We start from the raw sequence: 23017 nt of genomic DNA, 5'->3' as shown, positions 1-23017 counted from the left end.
ACCGGTGGAATTCTTTACTGCAGAGGGCTGTAGAGGTTGGGTCATAAGTATGTCCAAGGCTGAGATAGACAATTTTTTTAAAATCAGTAAGGGAATCAAGGGTTAAGGTAGGAAAGTGGAGTTGAGGATGATCATGTCAGATCAGTCATGACCTCATTGAATGGAGGAGCAGACTGGATGGGCTGAATGGTCTATGTCTGCTCCTACATCTTATGGTCAATTGAAAAACTTAAATTTATTATAACAAAACCCTTCAAAAGTGCAATGAGCAAACATTCAGGATCAATTTATTGCAATACGACACTGGATTGTACATTGTACATGAATTGTTTTAACTTCTTCCTCACAACAAAATCTTAAACAAGTTGCCTGTTTGGCCCACCACCCAGCATCAATCTGGAGTGGCTGTCAAACACGTTTCTGCATTTACAGAGTACTTCTAAGGGAGTAAAGTATCCCAAAGCATTTCACAAGAGCATCCTCTCCTCAGTATGCTTGCACAACATCATAAAACGTTATTCCCCAATCACAACTAAAGTCGCTTGAAAGGGGCATGTGGATGCCTGCAGTCTTTGCCCAGTCCAGTGTTTGGTCATGCCATCCTTACACAATATGATTCCCCGTTTTAGTAGTGCAGAAGTTGGAAAAAGACATGAAAACCGCTATGCAAAGTTTGAAGCACCCGCTTTTTATGGTGCTCGGAAGGAGGCATGCTCAGCCAGCTGAGCAGCTTTCAAGCTGAATGGAACAATTCAGGACACGTCTTCCCATTGATTATTCCTCCCCTCATTGCAGCCGCTTTAAATAATAATAATTTTTATTAATGTCGCAAGTTGCTTACATTAACATTGCAATGAAGTTACTGTGAAAAGTCCCTCGTCGTTATATTCCGGCGCCTGTTCGTGTACAGAGGGAGAATTCAGAATGTCCAATTCACGCCTTTTGGAACTTGTGGGAAGAAACCGGAGCACCCGGAGGAAACCCAGGCAGACACAGGGAGAACTTGCAGACTCCACACAGTGACCCAAGCCATAATCGTACCGGATGCTATGAAGCGACAGTGCTAACCACTGTGCTACCATGGAGTGTGTCACTTATACCACATAAGAGGACCACCTGCATATGAAGCTAATACAATGATGCGGCTTGTGCTGCAGAATGCCGTGGGCAGCACGGTAGCATAGTGGTTAGCACAATTGCTTCATTGCTCCAGGGTCTCAGGTTCGATTCCCGGCTTGTGTCACTGTCTGTGTGGAGTCTGCACGTTTTCTGTGTGTGCGTGGGTTTCCTCCGGGTGCTCCGGTTTCCTCCCACAGTCCAAAGATGTGCAGGTTAGGTTGATTGGCAATGATAAATTGCCCTTAGTGTCCAAAAAAGTTATGTGAGGTTGCTGGGTTACAGGGATAGGGTGGATGTGTGGGCTTAAGTGAGATGCTCTTTCTTAAGGGCCGGCTTAGACTCGATGGGCCAAATAGCCTCCTTCAGCACTTTAAATTCTATGATGCCACAGCACAAGTTGGCACCATACCCACTGGTGGGATTCTGCTTGTAACCAGATTGTCATCGCATCCCCCCCAAGTGGAGGTCAAAACCTCCTGCGACACTTTGGGGGTAGATAGGGATATAAATAAATGGAAAGTCACCCTGCAGCTCACTGAGGTATCTCTTATGATCTAGTTACATAAATAAACCTTTTTCCTTTTTTGAGAAAGGTACCTGGTGGGTGGAATAACTTGAGGGGGGGGGGGGGGGGGAAGAGACTAACATTCCCACAAGGAACAAGAGTGTGCCAGGGTTAATGGGGAGTATAAGGACAGAGCCCCATCTGAGATGAAGTATTTGTGGACTGCAGTAGGAGTGTAACGTATTTTGGGATGCCTTGAAACCGGACAAGGAACGCTTCAAAATGCAAGTCCTTTTTTCTCTTGACACGGTCGCTCAAAATACTGCAAGTGGCGTTCAGCTCAAAGATTCATTCCTCAAAAGCACAACAGACATCAGTAAACGTTTCACCTTCTGCTGCACCTTGTGTAAACAGCATTACCGTTTGAGAACCGGCACTATCAGAGGGATTAAAAACACACAAGCAGCTAACTGGAGACCCATTTTGACATTAATTCAATAATAATTTCAAATTTCTTACTTAGAATTGGCACTTGCCCCACACTCCTCATCAAACCCCAGGGTGTTTCAAACCAACCAGTATTAATCAACTATTAAAACCTGTGTGTTAGTTTGTTGAGTTTCTGACCCTAAGTGTCGGTAATGGGCATCCACAAAGACACCCAAAATACCATTTTCATTTACCCCCCCAAACCTGTTTGCAGACATAAGATGCTACCTTTAGTGCACGGAACCCTCTGCCCACATTACGTACTCGGGTCATGTGAAGGTAAAGTCGCAATAGTCCCAGATGATCATAGGCTGCTTTCCCCTGTCGGCTGCTTTCCCCTGTCAGGAGGGCGGAGAGCAGAGAGCTGACTGTTGGAGATTTAACCTGAGGATTGCCACACCTCAGGGCAAGGCTGAGAAGACGGGGCCTTCATGAACAACCGCAGCTGGTACGGGAATTGAAACCATGCTGTTGGCCTTGTTCGGCCGTCCTTGTTCAACTGTCCAGCCAACTCAGCTAAGCCAGCCCCAGGTCAAGTCATGTACAACACAATCACAGACAGGGGAAAACCCCCATGGCTCTACTTTGCCAATGCCTCTTAGTGCAAACCTCAGAAAAGCAACCAGTGGGTGAAAAATCAGTTCACTTCCAAGGTTCCAGCCACCGCACCAAACCTCCGAAAACTAATCTAGCCCACCATCCCCCACAATCTCGCAAAACACCTTACGAGCATGAGGAGCACGAACACTGCACTGCAAATTCACAGACCATTTCAGATATTGTGTTTTGATTTGTGGATCTACAAATCCCCCAGCCAAAGCGACCAATTTTGCAAAACCCTGGTGGCTGGGATTTCCAACCCCTCTGCACTGCTGGTACAAATTGAGAAATCAGTAACCCCTCCTCCTGCCCCACTTTGCGGCATTACAAGCTTTAAGTTTAATGCTCGGAAGTTAACAGATGGACAACGTCGCTTTGACTAACGTGAGCTCCTCATGGGAATCAGCACTAGTGACAATTCAGGATCCAACTCATTCTAACCAGCACCTTTAATACTCAATGCCTGGCAACACAACACACCTGACAAATACTGGATAGGGATTCATTTATTTGTCGTAGGGCAGTGTTAGAATTTAACAGACCGCCCCTTTAAGAAGGAGCATCACAATTTCTAATCTCCACCCCACAGCCTGCAGCAAATTAATCTAAACAGCACACTGAATTACATAGACAAAGTGGCTCTGAATTTCCTTCTTTCTTGTTGTGAGGGTTGAAGAGGGGATACAGCTTCGTCGTGAACTTATCTCGAATGCTGTAGATGGGGCACAGATCGTGGGCGTCATAGAAGGACAGCTGTCCCTCCTCATAGTTCAGGTAGACGCGGATGGTGCGGGGCTTGCGACGGAGAGGGAGGGTCCTGGCACCGGGTACATTGAGGTTAACCAGGCCCCCATTGAGCATCTCGATCACCCAGTAACCGTCCTGCGGCGTCAGCTGTTTGGTTATCAGCCGGTCAGCGGATCCACTGGCCACCCCGAGGACACAAGAGGAATTGTTGCCTAGCTCCACGTCCCAGTAGTGTTGGCCTGACAGGAAGCCGGTACCGGCCAGGACGCAGAGCCAGTGGTTGAAACGATGGGTCATGAGGGAGCAATCTCGACGCTTTTCGCCATCAATCACACTGATGAGGTCCTCGGACAGGATGAGTCGTGGATGTGCCGTCTTGGGATCCAGTTTCAGGAATTCTCTGGCTGGAAGACATAAATCCTCAGTTAACAGAGACACTGACTGCTCATCGATACACAGCGAACACTGAGCGGATGTAGCATCCGGACATGCACCCTCAATTACAGGAGGCACTGGGCCTGATTTTGCCGTCACAATGCAGGGCAAAGCCGCAAATGGAGGTCGGGGGGGGGGGGGGGAAAGAGAACACCAAAATCCCAACCTTACTTCCTCCAGCCACCATTTTGAATGGCAGATCGTGACCCAACTCACAAGCAAACTAATGTTGCGACAGCCATATTGCTGTCTACTTCAATTTCAAATTCCACTGCAGTTGGGCTTTTCAGCGAAGTGGGTGGATTTCTGAAGCTTTGTCAACCTCGTACCGTGAGAGCGCTCGTGAACCATTCTCAGGTCAGGAGCCTTTTGACAGACAAGTTTAAAAATTGTTGCCAACTTCACATGTTATAATTAGATGGTGTACGGTAAATTATGTTTCTAATGCAGTGATTAATGTTAGTGCTTAATTTTTAAACAAGATAAGTTACCATTAAATTGACAGTCATTGTAATCAGATGCATTAGAGTCCTTTATACAGTTCTTTTGAATGAATTGGTATTGAGATTCAGATTCCCATGTGTCAACCAGATGTTGTGCTTTGATCTTTACATTGATTGACAGTCCAAACATCTGCTGAGCATTTGAGATATCTGAACAGATGGCTGAATTCTGTGACTGAACCGAAAGCTCAGCCATCTCTTCAGGTTACATAAAAGGCGTTAATGTCTCAGCCCTGGAGATTTAGTTGCCACAGTCAATTGTCCAATGAAATCTCATTATGAATGTTGAGCTGAGTTCCAAAACCACTAATGGACTGGGGTCAGGATAGGTTATTGATACAGCTGCCAAGGGGACTCGGAGCTTTGTCTGATTGTCAATTTCATGACCACTTAATTGGATTATGTTTTTCCGAGGTTGTTTGGCTGGTTTTTTAAAAACTTTAACAGACTGAGTATGACCACTTAAGATATGATCAAGGTAGTGTGAATGGTTGTGTTTCATTGACTACTTTATGAAAAACCCTTAATCCTCTTAGGAGCTCAAGTAAAACGTGCATGTTTGTTTATTTTGACAGTTTCATGAGCGTCTCAAAGACTTTCCAGTGTCACTATCTAGTTCATGAATGGATGTTGGATGAGCGTGCATGGGGGATTTGAGGATTGGGGATTGAGAGCTAGTAGGCCGAACAGTGATGTACAAAACAAGGCCAATGACCCAGTGAAGGGAGACAGGCTTTCTAACTTGCCTGCCTGGGCAGCCACCCAGTGTTCTTGCCTCAGGCCTGCTTCAGGATGATGTGGCGCTGACTATGTGCAGTGAAAATAACTGAGCATGCAGATTGATGCAGGTGACAGGAATAGGAGAACAGAAAACGGCCCGATGTATAATTCTTCAAAGGGCAAAATTTGGCTCACTGACTCTCCTTTGCATAGTGCTCAGTTACTGGGCATCTGTAGCACCGGGACACACCCTGTTATTACAGTCACTCATTGTCCATTATTACAGAGATCACTCAGTACATATAACAATCACCAGCCACTTATTTTTTTACATACCAAGTAAACAGCAATGTGATATTCTGCTTTTTTAGTGATGTTAAACAAGGGTTAAATATTGGCGAGCCCATGGAGGGTTTCGCCCCCCCACCTCCAAAACCCCCATCCTCTTCCAAGTAATGCTAAGTGATCCTTTACATCTTCCGAAGAGGGCAGGAGAGAAGCTTCCATATAGAGCCTCATCCAGAGGACAGCACCACAAATAATGCAGCAGTCCCTCAGTAATGCAGATCAGTGCCACACCAGACTTTACAGTTAAATCTCGGGAGTGGGACTTGGACCGACAACCTTCTGACTCAGAGGCGGCATTGCCATCGACTGAGTCACTGCCTGCAATAACCACTGTGTAACAAATTCAGTGAGAACTCAGCCCCTCCACTCCGAAGGATTACGTACCTGGTACTAAGGCTTTAAGCTCATCCCAGATTTTAATGAAGCGAAAAGGTGTAATGATAGAGTCAGCATGCAGAGCAGTGGGAACATCCGCTGGTTTGACATGCTCCTGTTTACACCTGCAATGGAGGAAAGAATGACAACTTAGCTCTTTATTAAAACCCCACTGCTGCCCCCCCCCCCCCCCCCCCCTTCCCTCGCCAGAAGCTAGGGACTCTTTTTGACATATGATTCCCCAGAGACGGGCATCCATCGAGCACCATGTCCAATTAGCCACTCTTTCCAAGCAAGCTTGTAACAGTGAAACGTCGGCAAAGTATTTGGCCAGGAGCATCAGTCCAAGCCCGAGACTGTTCCCATTTAAATAATGCTTTCAGGGTCATGAGACATGTTCAAAGATGCTCTACGGCCAATTAAGAACATTTAGTTTTGAAATAGCGTCACTCTAGAACATCAGGAGACACAGCAACTTATTTTGTACAACAATGTCCCACAATCAGCAAAGTGATAATGACATAACGGCATAAAAGCAGAAACTGCTGGAAAAAGGAGCCGGTCTAGCAACATCTGCGGATAGAGAAACAGAGTTAATGGTTTGAATCCAACATGACGCTTCGGCTAAATTATATTCAACTCAAAATGTTAACTCTATTTCTCTTTCTTCAGTTTTCCCAGCACTTTTTTTTCCCCCCCGATTTGCAGCATCCACAATATTTTTCTTTCGATCTGCTTTTACTCTCAATTCAGGGACATATACTAAAGCTCCTCTTCAGAATACTGCCAAGGGATCTTTGACACACACCCAAAAGGAGTATGCCTCAGTTTAGCAGTTCATCCGAAGGATGGCATCTCTACAGTGCAGCGCACCCTCAGTACTGCATTTGGATTTTGTGCTCAAGGCCCCGGAGATGGATTTGAGCCCGTGTCCTTCCGAAAAAGAAGCCAGAGTATCAGCGGAGCCATCATTGGCACCGACCGTGCTTCCCACCCAGGGCCACTGGGAAGTGAGCAGCCTAGTGAACCCTTTCTCAAACCCAAGGTGCTCAGGTCAACCTCAGCACTGGGGCACCTTGATCCAGCACAATCTCAGGATTGAACCTGGGGACATCACGGTCAGACTTGTAAATATACCCAGTGGGGCTGGCAGTGGAATTCAGGAGGATACATTTAGAAAGAACTTGAGACACACACCTTTCCAGGAGCAGTTTGATATCCTGAAGAAAGATAAAAAAGAATCAGGTTATAATTTCACAATTTGGTCAGGAATCAAACATTGCCTGTCGATTTTATATCAATGGACAGCAACAGGGGATATGGAGTGGAAACTCAATAAATTGTGCCCAATATATATTTACAGCAAAGAATGAGGTGTTTTTGATCCAATATACCAGCGAGAAAGACACAGAGGGACAGAGAGAGGGGGGACCGAGAGGGAGAAGGGAGAAGGGGGACCGAGAGGGAGAAGGGGGACCGAGAGGGAGAAGGGGGACCGAGAGGGAGAAGGGGGACCGAGAGGGAGAAGGGGGACCGAGAGGGAGAAGGGGGACCGAGAGGGAGAAGGGGGACCGAGAGGGAGAAGGGGGACCGAGAGGGAGAAGGGGGACCGACAGAGAGAAGGGGGACCGACAGAGAGAAGGGGGACCGACAGAGAGAAGGGGGACCGACAGAGAGAAGGGGGACCGACAGAGAGAAGGGGGACCGACAGAGAGAAGGGGGACCGACAGAGAGAAGGGGGACCGACAGAGAGAAGGGGGACCGACAGAGAGAAGGGGGACCGACAGAGAGAAGGGGGACCGACAGAGAGAAGGGGGACCGACAGAGAGAAGGGGACCGACAGAGAGAAGGGGGACAGACAGAGAGAAGGGGGACAGAAAGAGAGAAGGGGGACAGAAAGAGAGAAGGGGGACAGAAAGAGAGAAGGGGGACAGACAGAGAGAAGGGGGACCAAAACGTTGATAAGGGAAAACTGTCACGAGAGCAAACTAGATAAGAATACAAAATCAGACGAAGAGCTTTAACAAGCATATAAAAAAGGAAGAGAGTAGCTGAAGTAAACATTAGCCGCTTGAAGAGACAATGCAAGTTTTCAGGAGGAGATGGCAGAAACATTGAACAAACAGTTTGTGCCCGCCTTCATAGTGAAAACACAAGTTACATACCAGATATTTGAGGGTAAGCCAAGTTTGAAACGGAGTGAAGAAGTTAAGGTAATCAATATCAGTAGAGAAAAAGGACTGGAGAAACTTGAGGAACTAGAATACTGCAGACGCTCAGGACTGGAAAGCCTACATCCCATGGTTCTAAAGAGATAGCTACAGAGACATTGTGAATGAGCTAGCTATTATTTTCCAGAACTTCCCTAGATCCTGAAACAGTCTCTGCAAATTGCAAGTTAGCAAATGTAACACCGTTATTCAAGGAAAGAGAGATAAAACAGGGAGTCTACAGGCCAGTTAATCAGTCACTGGGAAAGTTGTGAAATCATTTTTTGTGGAATTTATTTTTAAGGCAGTCTTACCAACCCACTTAGAAGAGCAAACAGCATTTTGGCCTTTATTGCAAAGGGTGTGCAGTAAAGGAATAAGAGGGTATTGCTCCAGTATCCACTTCTTTGGCGAGTCAAACACCTGAAATACGATGTGTAGTTTTGGTCTCCATATTTAAGAATATAATTGCACTGGAGACAGTACAGCGAAGGTTCACTAGATTGGTCCCAGGAATGAGGGGATTGACCCATGCTGAGTTGAGAGGGCTGGCCTGTAATGAGATGGGAGACTGAGTAAATTGGGTCCACGTTCTCATACAATTAGAAAAATGAGAGGTTATCCCATTGAAACATTCGGTATTATGAAGTGGCTAGGGAAGGTAGACACTGACTGGGCAATTTAGGACTCAGACGAGGAGGAATTTCTTCAAAGAGTTGTCAGCTGTTAAAATTCTTTATCGCAGAGAGTTGCGATGCACAGTGAATATATTTAGGACTGAGGTATACCGATTTTCTTTTTGCCTCTCAGAGATTTGTCAAAGGGGCACAAAGGTGAAGTGAATATATTGAATAGTGCAGCAGATGAACAGGCTGTCTCGTGCTCTCCTGCTCCTGATCCTTATGTCAGTCTTGGGATTAGTGAGCAGAATTCTCATCTCTGAGTCATAAGGCCGTGGGTTCATGCCCCACTCCAGAGATTGTAACACAAGCCTGACACTTTTTTGTTCGTAGACCTGAAGAGTGCTGAACCGCCAAAGGTGCAATTGTTTAGATACGTTATAAACGCAAGGCTCCATCTCTCCTATCAGGCGAATGCAAAACATCCCATGATACTGTTTGAAGAAGAGCAGGGGGGTTCTCCTCGTTATCATAGAATTTACAGTGCAGAAGGAGGCCATTCGGCCCATCGAGTCTGCACCAGCTCTTGGAAAGAGCACCCTACCCAAGTCCACACCTCCACCCTATCCCCATAACCCAGTAACCCCACCCAACACTAAAGGCAATTTTGGACACTCAGGGCAATTTAGCTTGGCCAATCCACCTAACCTGCACATCTTTGGACTGTGGGAGGAAACTGGAGCTCCCGGAGGAAAACCACGCACACACGGGGAGAATGTGCAGACTCCGCACAGACAGTGACCCAAGCCGGGAATCGAATCTGGGACCCTGGAGCTGTGAAGCAATTGTGCTAACCACAATGCTACCGTGCTGCCCACACGGCTGATCCTGGCTAATATTTATCCCTCAACCGTGCTTGGTCATTATCACTTCGCTGTTGTGGGAGCTTGCTGTGCATTAACTGGCTGCAGCTTTTCCTGGGCAGCACGATACCACAGTGACTAGCACTGTTGCTTCACAGTGCCAGGGACCGGAGTTCGATTCGTGGCTTGGGTCACTGACTGCGTGGAATCGGCACGTTCTCCCCGTGTCTGCGTGGGTTTCCTCCGGGTGCTCCGGTTTCCTCCCACAAGTCCCGAAAGACGTACTTGTTAGGTGAATTAGATATTCTGAATTCTCCCTCTGTGTACCTGAACAGGCGTCGGAGTGTGGCGACTAGGGGCCTTTCACAGTAACTTCATTGCAGTAAGCCTACTTGTGACACTAATAAAGATTATTATTGTTATTACAACAGTGATTGCATTGCAAAATAAAAGTGCAGGTTTGGCTGTAAAATACTTTGGATGCAGTGTAAGGAAAGCTGCTATATAAATGCAACCTCGTAATTTCTTTACGCACCCAGTAAACTTTTCTTCAAAGCCTACAAGACACTGAGCAAAGAGCAAAGGTGAAAGAGGAGGTGTGTGGAGCAGGAGTGGAAGGGTGCAGCTTACTCCACGTTTTCCCACAGGCTGCATTGTCAGCCGGCCTCTTACCTGAAGCAGCTCCAGAGGCTCCGTGAGGCTCAGCTGCAGCCGCACATCCAGGATGGCCTGCTCGATCGTGGAGTTTTCTTGGTGCATCTTTGCCAGGTTTTCCTGCAAAGGCTCAATGGTCCAGCACACCTCCTCCTCAATCTTCCACTCCAGTTCCTGCTTTTTCGCATCTAGAAATTGATAGATGGTGACCATATCGGCCTCAACCCGTTCCTTCAGTATTGTACCTTGTTCCTGGGTGAAAATGACCTGGCACAGTCACATTGCAGTTGTGTTCAATCCCACCTTCCTTTCTCTCCCACCCTGAAACTCCCCAAAACTGCAAGACACGACCCGAATTATGGTTCTAAGAGTGCTGACTACCCTATGATAGCCAGCACAGGTAACCCAAGGCAGTCAATATTGGACCCCCAGAGGACACCAATGTGTAGTGTACAAGATGCACTGTGGCAACTGCTAAGCTTTGTTCAACAGTACCCTACAAACCTTTACATCTACCACCTAGATGGACAAGTGCAGCAGACGCATCGGGATATCACCACCTGCAGATTCCTCTCCGATACATGCCATGCTGACCTGGAATTGTATCGTCATTCCTTCACTGTCTCCACATCTAAAACCTGATATTCCACTTTCTAAAAACACCGAGGGTACACGCATCAGATGGACTACAGCGGTTAAAGGTGCCTCACCAGCTTCTCAGCGGCAATCAGGGAAGGGCAACAAATACCGGCCGGGCCATTGATGCACACATCCACAGGATTCCTACAGCGCAGGAGGCCATTCGGCCCATCCCGCCTGCACTGACATACTGAAAGAGCATCCTACCCAGTCCCACCCCCCTGCCCTCCCTGGAAACTCCACCTAGCTGCACATCTTTGGACTGTGGGAGGAAACCCACGCAGACACAGAGAGAAAATGCAGACTCCACACAGACAATCACCTAAGGCCGGAATTGAACCCTGGTCCCTGGTGTTGTGAGGAAGCAATGTTAACCACTGTGCCCCCCATGTTCTTCCTGGTCAGACATGAAATTTTAATGAAATCTGTGAAATCTTTATAAACATCCCCGAAGGGGCCAATGAGACTCTCGGCATTGCCTCACTACAAACAGCAATTCACTCTCCGTGCAAACTTCCCCACCCATGTTCACCCCTTCAACCGCCCACTGTGTCAATCACATAAACAAGGTCAGTTCGGATCACTTCTTTGCATCACTCTCCACTCGCATCCCTCTTCCCTGCTCCATTCCTGCTTCCTCAATCTTCGCAACTGGGAAAAAAAACCTGCCTAATGTACTTCCAACTGCATTTTCCAAATCTCACCACAACATTTCGGCAGCTACTGCTTTGTTCGACCAACCTCTCCTCGGGTACTGTCCCAAACTCCTTCAAATCTGCTGCAAGCATTCCCCCCCCTCTAAATAAAATTACCCTTTCCCTATTCATCCGGGTAAGCTACCATCCCATCTACAGCTGCCCTTTCCTCAGCAAAGTTCAGCATGGTCACTGTCCCAAAATAGGGACACTGTCTTTCTCAGGACTCCAAGTTTGAAGTCTTCCAATCAGGTTTCTGCTCCTGTCACTGTACTGAAACGTCTCTCAAAGTCACAAATTCCACCCGCTGTGACCTTAACAAGGAAAACTATCCTTCCTGGTCCTTTTCAACTTGTCTGCAGCCTTTGACACAGTTGACTCTTTCATAGTGTACAGATGGGTGGGATGGTACTCACCTGCTTCCATTCTTGTCTAACCATAGGTAGAATACCACTTTTACTGGCTTCCCTTCCTGCTCTTGCACCATTACTTCTGGTGCCCCCACACCCCATTCTAAATCTCATCTACATGCTGCCCTTTGGCATGATCTGAAAACACAGTGCCAGTTTTTTTAAGTACACTGTCAAAACCCAGCCCTACCTCACCATCATTTTTCTTGACTCTTGCACTGTCCCCAAGTTACCAGACTCGATGAGCAGAAATTTTCCCCAGTTAAATATTGAGAAGATCAAACCCATTTGAGTTTAGCCTTCCATCTCAAACTCCATTCCCTGGCTACCGACCACCTCCCTGGCATTTGCCCGTCCCTTGCAACCTTGGCATCGTATCTGATCCCAAGATGAGTTTCCATCTATCAATGCACAGTAGCACTAAGACCACCCATTTTCACCCGAGTAAAACCATCCCAGCCTCAGCTCATCTCCTGCTGAAACCCTTGCCCCTGCCTTTGTTACCTCTAGACTATCCAAAAGTGCTCCTTGCTGGCATCCCACATCTACCGCACGGTAGCACAGTGATTAGCACTGTTGCTTCACAGCGCCAGAGTACTAGGTTCGATTCCCAGCTTTGTCCACTGTCTGTGCGGAGTCTGCACGTTCTCCCTGCATTTGCGTGGGTTTCTTCCGGGTGCTCCAGTTTCCTCCCACAAGTCCCGAAAAAACTTGCTGTTAGGTAATTTGGAAATTCTGAATTGTCCCTCAGTGTACCCGAACAGGCGCCGGAATGTGGCGACTAGTTGCTTTTCACAGTAACTTCATTGCAGTGTTAATGTCAGCCTACTTGTGACAATAAAGATTATTATACCCTGTGCAAACTAGAGGTCATCCAAAACTCTTTTCTGTCCCCTTTTCTCAAATATATTTGTTTATGGGGCGTCCCTGGTTAGGCCCAGCATTTATTATCCATCCCTAATTGCCCTTGAGAACATGGTGGTGAGCTGCCTTCATGAACTGCTGCATTCCTGTGGTGTAGGTGCACCCAGAATGCTGTTCGGGAGGAGGTTCCAGGATTTGGACCCATCGACAGTGAAGGAACAAGGATACAATTACAAGTCAGGCTGGCGAGTGGCATGGAGGGGAATTTGCAGGTGATGGTGTTCCCACGCCTGCAGATGTTCTTATCCTTCCAGATGGTAGTGGCAGCAGGCTTACCTGTACCAAGTCGCACTCACCCATCAATCCTGTGTTCACTGACCCACGCAGGCTCCAGGTTAAGCAATGTCTCAATTCTAAATTCATCGTCATGGTTTCAAATCCTTCAATGGGCTCGTCCCTCACCGTCTCTAAAATCTCCTCCAGCCCCACATCTCAAGCTATCTGGGCTCCTCAAATTCTAGCTCTGGAATTCCGTCCTTTCCAATTCCATGCCTCTCTTCCTTCTAAGACTCTCATTAAAACTTTTACGTTTCGATAGCAGGTGGCTCAGTGGTTACCACTGCTGCCTCACGGCGCCGAGGACCCAGGTTCGAATCCCGGCCTTGGGTCACTGCCCGTGTGGAGTTTGCGCATTCTCCCCGTGTCTGCTGGGTTTCACCCCCACAACTCAAAGATGTGCAGGGTAGGTGGATTGCCCACACTAAATTGCCCCCTAATTGGAAAAAAAATAAATAATTCGGTACTCTAAACTTATTAAAAAATCATTTACGTTTGAGCAAGCTTTTGGTCACCTATATTATCTCATGCGGCTCAGTGTCAAATCTTGCTTGAAAATGCAATTGTGAAGCACTCTTTCATAAAAGACACAATATAAACATATATTGTTGCTGTTTTATGCTCGATGGTCTGTCTCTGATATTAAGTTTATATCCATTTGCCCTGACCACCCCCACAAGTGGAAACAATTTCTTCAAACTCCAAAATACTTCAATAATCAGGTCTCAACCATTTACATTCCAGGGAGCTGAACTTATGCAATCTCTCCCCATAATTTGACCTTTGGAGTCTCAGTAACATTCTGGTGAATCTTTCAAAGTTAATCGATCATTTTGAAGGCGTGCTGTCCATAATTGCGCATTGTACTCCAGATGTGGTCTAACCAGGGCTTTGCAAAGCTGGAGTACAATGTCCTCCCTTTCATATTCCAGCTCTCCAGATATAAAGGCTAACACTACACTCTTTTATTTTTCCTGTCGTACTCGACCACTATATTTTAAACTTCTGTGCAGTGGTCCCCAGATCACTTTTGGCCTCCTTTCTTCCTTGCTTTTCAGCATTTCAGTAATTCTCAGGCTTGGTCTAAAGCTGCAGCCTATCCCACTACTTGTAACGCCAAGGATTCCATATCTATTTTTATAAATCTAGAGTATCCAATTCTTTTTTTCCAATTAAGGGACAATTTAGTGTGGCCAATTCACCTAACCTGCACATCTTTTTGGGGTGTGGGGGGTGAGACCCATGGGGAGAATGTGCAAACTCCACACGGACAGTGACCGGGATCGAACCCGGGACATCGGCGCCTTGAGCCAGCAGTGCTAGCCACTGTGCCACCGTGCTTCCATATGCATTTTTAAGCTTGTCCAACTACGAAATAGTTGTTGGGAGTTTGCCATTCAGTACAGTACTTAAAGGCATTACGGTACTGGCTCATCCGTGTTTGCTCGAAAGCGGCTCAAAGCATCCTCCTCCTAGAAAGCTGAAGGAAGAGACTCAACCACAGGCAAGGGCATGACTCTCACCTTTATTTGACAAATCTTTGCCTCTTCTTGGCTTTGGCTTTGACAGACCTGCTCCTTCTGGGACTCGAGAAAGTCGATGGCTTGTTCCAATTTTTCCTGCAGGAGAAACAGAGAGATTTGTAAAGGTTAGGCTTGTGTAGACTATCAAACAAATTAATAAAAGAAATAGGAGTTGGAGACCATCCTCGACAGACTTGCTCCAGCATTTAATCTGATCCTGGTTTGTAATCCTGATCTTTAGCTTCAACTCCATTTTCTTGCCTGCTTCCCATATCTGTGGTGTCCAAGAAACCAAACTAGTGTCTATTTCAGCTTTAGATTTAATTATGGAGCTCTCACAGTGCTGTAAGGTAGACAATTCCAAAGATTTACAACCCTTTGAGTTGTTATTTTTCATTATTTCAGCCCTAAATCATCCCTTTAATAGAGATTGGTCCCCATGTTCGAGCTTCCTCAGCCGACGGAAACACCCTCTCACGTGTCTTCTCCGTCAAGTTTGAATGTTTCTAAGAGATCACCTTTTCTAAACGCCACAGCATACATGCCCACTTTACTCAGCCTCTCGTCATCGGACAACCTTCGTCATACCACCAACAAGGCAAGAATGACCTTCCTTAAAGATGGAGATTGAACTGTACCCAGTACTTCAGGTCTCACCAATAACTTGTACAATTGCACCAAGACTTCCGAATTCTTTTACTCCAATCTCCTTGCGAAATAGACCAACACGCCATTAGCCTTCCGAACACCTTGATATATCCAAAAGAGCCTTCTGTGCTCTTTGCACAACAGCCAAGTTTCTCACATCAACATTTAGATGTTCCAAACCTATTATAAAATAATCTGGTTTTCTATTATTATGACCAAAGTGAATAACCTCAGTTTCCCACACGGTACTCCATCTGCCACCTTGTTATCCACTCACTTAACCCATCTCTATATTTCTTTGCCGTCTGTGTCCACCTCACAGCTGACATTCCCACCTAGCTGTATTGCCACATTCATTAAAGTCATTAACATCGGTTGCAAATATTGAACCGCTGAAAATGCTCCATGTAGCTCCACTCTCTGCTTTCTGCCCATCACTCAATCCTCCATCCAAGTTAATATATTACTCGCAATCCCATGCGCCTTTATCTTGAATATTCATCTTTTCACTTGGCAACTTTGCGAATATTTTTTGGATGTTCAATATTACATCTATTGGCTGCCTTTTATCTAAGCTCCCAGCTGTATTCTCAACAAACTAGAGTACAGGTGGCACAGTGGCGCATTGGTTAGCAGTCCTGCCTCATGGCACCTCGGACCCGGGTTCGATCCCGGCCCAGAGTCAGTGTCTGTGTGGAGTTTTCACATACTCCCCATGTCTGCATGGGTCTCAGCCCCACAACCCAAAGATGTGTTGGGTGGGAAGATTGGCCACGTCTTATTGCCCCTTAATTGGGGAAAAAAATGAATTAGCTTCTCTAAATCTATAAAACAAAAAAACCCAAAAATAATCCAACAAACTGGAGTACATTTGTCAAAGGGAATAACAAGGAGAGGGGTGCGGCCGATACGGGCGTGGGCAGGGGTGTACGGGCGATACGGGACGCGGGCAGGGGAGTGCGGCCGATGTAGGATGCGGGCAGAGGGATGCGGCCGATATCGGACACGGGCAGGGGGGTGCGGCCGATACAGGATGTGGGCAGGGGGGTGCGGCCGATACGGGACGCGGGCAGGGGGGTGCGGCCGATACAGGATGTGGGCAGGGGGGTGGGCGATGCAGGATGTGGGCTGGGGGGTGCAGCCGATACAGGACGCAGGCAGGGGCTGCGGCCGATACAGGATGCGTGCAGGGGGTGTGTGGGCGATACAGGACGCGGGCAGGTGGGGTGCGGGCGATGCAGGACACGAGCAGGGGGGGGTGCTGCCGATACAGGATGTGGGCAGGGGGTGCTGCCGATACAGGGCGCGGGCAGGGGGGTGCGGGCGATACAGGACACGGGCAGGGGGGTGCGGCCGATACAGGACACGGGCAGGGGGGTGCGGCCGATACGGGACGCAGGCAGGGGAGTGCGGCCGATACAGGATGCGGGCAGGGGGTTGCTGCCGATACGGGACGCGGGCAGGGGGGTGCTGCCGATACGGGACGCGGGCAGGGGGGTGCTGCCGATACGGGACGCGGGCAGGGGGTGTGGCCGATACGGGACGCGGGCAGGGGGTGTGGCCGATACGGACCGCGGGCAGGGGGTGCGGCCGATACAGGATGTGGGCAGGGGGTTGCTGCCGATACGGGACGCGGGCAGGGGGGTGCGGCCGATACGGGATGCGGGCAGGGGTGTGCGGCCGATACGGGACGCGGGCAGGGGGGTGGGGCCGATACGGGACGCGGGCAGGGGGGTGCGGCTGATACGGGACGCGGGCAGGGGGTGCGGCCGATACGGGACGCGGGCAGGGGGGTGCGGCCGATACGGGACGCGATGGGGGGGGGCATGCAGGGCGCGGGCAGGGGGGTGCGGGCGATGCAGGACACGGGCAGGGGGTGCGGCCGATACGGGACGCGGCAGAGAGGGTGCAGCCGATATGGGACGCAGGCAGGGGGGGTACTGCCGATACAGGACGCAGGCAGGGGCTGCGGCCGATACAGGATGCGTGCAGGGGGTGTGTGGGCGATACAGGACGCGGGCAGGTGGGGTGCGGGCGATACAGGACACGAGCAGGGCGGGGTGCTGCCGATACAGGATGTGGGCAGGGGGTGCGGACGATACAGGGCGCGGGCAGGGGGGTGCGGCCGATACAGGATGTGGGCAGGGGGGTGCAGACGATACAGGACGCAGGCAGGGGCTGCGGCCGATACAAGATGCGTGCAGGGGGTGTGTGGGCGATACAGGACGCGGGCAGGTGGGGTGCGGGCGATACAGGACACGAGCAGGGGGGGGTGCTGCCGATACAGGATGTGGGCAGGGGGTGCGGACGATACAGGGTGCGGCCGATACAGGATGTGGGCAGGGGGGTGCAGACGATACAGGGCGCGGGCAGGGGGGTGCGGGCGATACAGGACGCGGGCAGGTGGGGTGCGGGCGATACAGGACAAGAGCAGGGGGGGTTGCGGCCGATACAGGATGCGGGCAGGGGGGTGCTGCCGATACAGGGCGCGGGCAGGGGGGTGCGGGCGATACAGGACACGGGCAGGGGGGTGCGGCCGATACAGGACACGGGCAGGGGGGTGCGGCCGATATGGGACGCAGGCAGGGGAGTGCGGCCGATACAGGACGCGGGCAGGGGGTTGCTGCCGATACGGGACTCGGGCAGGGGGGTGCGGCCGATACGGGACGCGGGCAGTGGGGTGCGGGCGATGCAGGATGTGGGCAGGGGGGTGCGGCCGATACAGGATGTGGGCTGGGGGGTGCAGCCGATACAGGACGCAGGCAGGGGCTGCGGCCGATACAAGATGCGTGCAGGGGGTGTGTGGGCGATACAGGACGCGGGCAGGTGGGGTGCGGGCGATACAGGACAAGAGCAGGGGGGGTTGCGGCCGATACAGGATGCGGGCACGGGGGTGCTGCCGATACAGGGCGCGGGCAGGGGGGTGCGGGCGATACAGGACACGGGCAGGGGGGTGCGGCCGATACAGGACACGGGCAGGGGGGTGCGGCCGATATGGGACGCAGGCAGGGGAGTGCGGCCGATACAGGACGCGGGCAGGGGGTTGCTGCCGATACGGGACTCGGGCAGGGGGGTGCGGCCGATACGGGACGCGGGCAGTGGGGTGCGGGCGATGCAGGATGTGGGCAGGGGGGTGCGGCCGATACAGGATGTGGGCAGGGGGGTGCGGACGATACAGGTTGTGGGCAGGGGGGTGCGGACGATACAGGTTGTGGGCAGGGGGGTGCAGCCGATACAGGATGCGATGGGGGGGGGGGGGGGGGGATACAGGGCGCGGGCAGGGGGGTGCGGGCGATACAGGACACGGGCAGGGGGGTGCGGCCGATACAGGCTGCAGGCAGGGGGGTGCTGCCGATACAGGACGCGACGGGGACGGGGGTGGGGGGGGGATACAGGGCGCAGGCAGGGGGGTGCGGGCGATACAGGACACGGACAGGGGGGTGCGGCCGATACGGGACGCGGCAGAGAGGGTGCAGCCGATATGGGACGCAGGCAGGGGGGTACTGCCGATACAGGACGCAGGCAGGGGGGTGCTGCCGATACGGGACGCGGGCAGGGGGGTGCTGCCGATACGGGACGCGGGCAGGGGGGTGCTGCCGATACGGGACGCGGGCAGGGGATGGTGCGGCCGATACAGGATGCAGGCAGGGGGGTACTGCCGATACGGGACGCGGGCAGGGGATGGTGCGGCCGATACAGGACGCAGGCAGGGGGGTGCTGCCGATACGGGACGCGGGCAGGGGGGTGCAGCCGATACAGGACGCAGGCAGGGGGGTGCTGCCGATACGGGACGCGGGCAGGGGGGTGCTGCCGATACGGGACGCGGGCAGGGGATGGTGCGGCCGATACGGGACGCGGGCAGGGGGGTGCTGCCGATACGGGACGCGGGCAGGGGATGGTGCGGCCGATACAGGATGCAGGCAGGGGGGTACTGCCGATACGGGACGCGGGCAGGGGATGGTGCGGCCGATACAGGACGCAGGCAGGGGGGTACTGCCGATACAGGACGCAGGCAGGGCGGTGCGGCCGATACGGGACGCGGGCAGGGGGGTGCGGCCGATACGGGACGCGGGCAGGGGGGTGTGGGCGATACGGGACGTGGCATAGGGGGTGCGGCCGATATGGGACGCAGGTAGGGGGGTGCTGCCGATATTGGATGCGGGCAGGGGGGTGCGGCGATACGGGTCGCGGAGAGGGATGGGCTATACGGATCCCAAGGAGTGTACTCCGAGTATACTTCCTGCCCCTTATATGTTCCTGCAGTCTGCATATCTTACAATCCTCTCTCTGTCCCCCGTACACCCAGCATCCCTATATATCCACAGCCTCTCACCTTATAGAGGACAGCAGCCTCCTCGATAGGGATGAAAATGTGACCGTGATGCTCTTTGGCACAGGAGCACACCACACAGATGGCCCCCTGGCAGTCCTGGCAGAAGAGCTTCCGCCGCTCCTCGTGTTGCTGGCAGTAGAAGGCAGGGTTGTCCTGGTGAGGCTGCAGCTTCAGCTCCCTCACCCCCTCCACGATGTTGGCCAGCATGCGGTTTGGCTTCATCTTCTTTTCCTGGAACCCCTCCCTGCACTCGGGGCAGGAGTAGAAAGCATTGCCCTGTTCCCAGCTCCTGGAGATACAGAGCCGACAGAAATTGTGTTCACATTCCAGTGTCACCGGCTCCTGGAAGAAATCCAGGCAGATGGAGCACGTCACTTCACTGAAGAGTCGGTTAACTGTAGCCATTCTCAAACCTATTTGGAAAGAACGTCCTGCCAATTCCAATCCTTTTCAAATATCCACCTTAAAATAATGTATAAAATATTGAAATTAATATGCATATACATTATAACTGACCATTCCATTCCCCTTCATTTCTAAATAAGTGAAGATTTTAGTATCACACAGTCGGTCATGCTTTACTCAGTAACACTCTCCCTGAAGCCAGGTCGTGAGGTCAACATACACTCCAGTGGCTAGAGACACAACCGAAGTTGACGCTGCAGCCTGGTACTGAGAGAGCAGAAGGTAGAGGGTAGCAGTAGAAGGGTGTTTTTCTGAACGGAAGGTTGTGACTAGTGGTGTTCCACAGGGATCTGTGCTGGGGCCTCTGTTGTTTTTGTGTACATAAACTACTTGGAGGAAAATGTAGCTGGTCTGATGAGTAAGTTCGCGGACGACACCAAGGCTGGTGCAGTGGCAGATAGTGTTGAGGACTGTCAGAGGATACAGCAGGACATAGATAGGTTGGAGACTCGGCCAGAGAAATGGCAAATTGAGTTTAATACAGACAAATGTGAGGTTATGCATTTTGGTAGGTCTAATTATACCATATGGAAAGTCAGAGAGATCCGGGTGTGCAGGTCCACAGGTCTCTGAAAGTGGCAACACAAGTGGACAAGTTAGTCAAGAAAGCATACGGAATGCTTGCCTTCATTGGATGGGGCATCGAATATAAAATCTGACAAAACATGCTACAGTTGTATAGAACCTTGGTACGGCCGCACTTGGAACATTGTGCACAATTCTGGTCGCCACACTAGCAGAAGGATGTGGAGGCTTTGGAGGGTGCAGAGGAGGTTCACCAGGCTGCCTGGACTGAAGAGTGTTAGCTATGCGGAGAGGCTTAATAGACTCAGACTGTTTTCATTAGAACAAAGGAGGTTGAGGGGTGACCTGATTGAGGTCTACAAGATTATGAGGGGCATGGAAAGAGTGGATGGGCAGGCACACTTTCCCAGGGTGGAGGGGTCAGTCACCAGGGGGCTTAGGTTTAAGGTCTGTGTGGCAAAGTTTAGAGGAGACGTGCGAGGCAGTTTTTTTTTTTTTTACAAGAGGGTGGTGAGTGCCTGGAACACATTGCCAGGGGAGGTTGTGGAAGCGGATACATTAACGGCATTCAAAAGACATCTCGACACATACATTGATAGGATGGGTATAGATGGCTACAGCACAAGGAAGTGCTGAAGGTTTTGGCCAAGAATGGTATCATGACCGGTACAGGCTTGGAGGGCCGAAGGGCCTGTTCCTGTGCTGTATTGTTGTTGGTTCAGTGGAAGCGGCTTTCAGAAGGGCTGTTAAAACCACGGTCCCCTTCTGCTTTCTAACTTGGCACCATGAAGACCAGAGTAGTCCTCTTCCATAACTTGGGTCAGTATTTGTCCCTTATCAAACATCACTTAAAAAATATACGTAATTATCAGATCATCGCAGTCTGATTGAGATCAGCCATGATCTCATTGAATGGCGGGGCAGGCTCGAGGGGCCAGATGGCCTACTCCTGCTCCTAGTTCTTTTGTCTGTGGGCTCCTGCTGTGTGCCAATTACCTGTGTTTGCTCAACAATGACTGGACCGTAATTCACTCGCTGTAAAGCTCTGTGGAATATTCTAATGACATTAATGCCACTATGTAAGTCAATGTCATTTCTAAGCAGAGCTGACAGCATTGAGAGGCTATTGAGCTCATCATATTAAAGGTTCTCTGTCTGCTTCAAATATTTATATAAATTGTCCCAAGTTGCAGTAGTTTCTGCTTCGACCTCGCATTCTCACTGTGGTGAAGCACTCTATACTCCAACAATTCTAAGTAGATACATTCTCTATTAACGTGACACTTCATTATTGACACCCTAACAGGAGAAACATTCTCTCCGTGATAAAATTCTTAATCGTTTTGAAATCCCTCATTAAATCTCATGTCGGCGGGCAGCACGGTGGCGCAGTGGGTTAGCGCTGCTGCCTCACGGCGCCGAGGTCCCAGGTTCGATCCCGGCTCTGGGTCACTGTTCGTGTGGAGTTTGCACATTCCCCTCGGGTTTGCGCGGGTTTCGCCCCCGCAACCCAAAAGATGTGCCGGTCAGGTGGATCGGCCATGTTAAATTGCCCCTTAATTGGAAAAAATGAATTGGGTCCTCTAAATTTTTTTTTAAATCTTCTCCCCTCACAGCTATGGTTCGAGATATTTAGCAAAATGTTAAATAATGTTCACCCACACATATACAATTACCTCACCACTTAATCTATTGATATATACATATATTTTAAATCGAAGTTAACGCCACCTGAACCGTGAATGGTTCTCCAGGGAGTGCACTCCCTCATTTGCCTGTGTTTCCTCCCCCAGCACATTTGGGCGAGAGTAAAGTTTTGAGGCTAACTTTTTTTGGCGGGGAAATGGCAGAGTTTAAAAAGCAACCGCCCTCCTGGGCTCTCGGAACAGGAGAAAACTTTTCCTCGCCCCAAACCTGGAGTGCCATCTCGCCCAACCTCAGCAACAGTTATTACTGATTTGATTTGTTTCTTTTAAAAACAAAACACTAGATCCTCAGGCCGTCGATTTATTTATTGCACCATTCCCCCTCCCCCCCTGAATGTGGAGGAGGGCAGACACACACTCACAGCCAATGTGTGGTGGTCACCTTCACTTACTCGCCATGTTCACAGCAACTCTGCAAACTACAGGGGGGGGGGGGGGGGTCGCTTTCACGCCCTCCTCCCACTTTAACCCAACAAAGCTTCAGGGCATTAATTATACTGCGTGGCTGCTATCTTAAAACAAACCTTGGCTCCTCTTGTGCCCAGACTCACTTCACAGTCTTCCCCCCCTCCTCGTCTGGCCTGTGGAAGTGACGAAACCTCCGCCTCCCGATGAGGGGCCTTTCCAGGCTGCTGCGGTTCCGTCCCCGGCCACTGCCAGCGCTGTTCCGCCGTTACCCGCGCTG

The 23017-nt window shown here is 50.5% G+C and overlaps 1 protein-coding gene across 3 annotated transcripts; it reads right to left on the bottom strand.

The window, feature by feature from the left end:
* Positions 1-270: 270 nt before the first annotated feature.
* On the bottom strand, positions 271-23017 carry LOC140390322 (zinc-binding protein A33-like). Of its 3 annotated transcripts, none has more exons than XM_072475380.1 (7): positions 22857-23017; positions 19637-20098; positions 14656-14751; positions 10207-10455; positions 7039-7061; positions 5851-5966; positions 271-3864 (listed from the first exon to the last, which is right to left on the bottom strand). In XM_072475380.1, the coding sequence occupies exons 2-7, from the start codon at positions 20039-20041 to the stop codon at positions 3314-3316; spliced, it is 1440 nt and encodes a 479-aa protein (XP_072331481.1). In that variant the 5' UTR covers positions 20042-20098; positions 22857-23017; the 3' UTR covers positions 271-3313. The 3 variants fall into 3 exon arrangements, with proteins under 3 accessions (XP_072331481.1, XP_072331484.1, XP_072331482.1); XM_072475383.1 differs by having other exon boundaries at positions 10207-10440; XM_072475381.1 differs by having other exon boundaries at positions 22884-22989.

This window comes from Scyliorhinus torazame, chromosome 14 (genome assembly GCF_047496885.1).
Source record: "Scyliorhinus torazame isolate Kashiwa2021f chromosome 14, sScyTor2.1, whole genome shotgun sequence".
Lineage (NCBI taxonomy): Eukaryota > Metazoa > Chordata > Chondrichthyes > Carcharhiniformes > Scyliorhinidae > Scyliorhinus > Scyliorhinus torazame.
This window is presented reverse-complemented; position numbering and strand designations above follow the sequence as displayed.

What these genes read in the sequence shown, in the direction of transcription:
- LOC140390322 (XM_072475380.1), bottom strand. Translation starts at nt 20,041, where the DNA reads ATGGCTACAGTTAACCGACTCTTCAGTGAAGTGACGTGCTCCATCTGC. An exon ending in AGGCTGCTGTCCTCTATAAG is followed by an intron (nt 14,752 to 19,636) that starts GTGAGAGGCTGT and finishes TTTCTCCTGCAG; the next exon opens with GAAAAATTGGAACAAGCCAT. An exon ending in GCTTAAAGCCTTAGTACCAG is followed by an intron (nt 3,865 to 5,850) that starts GTACGTAATCCT and finishes TATGTCTTCCAG; the next exon opens with CCAGAGAATTCCTGAAACTG.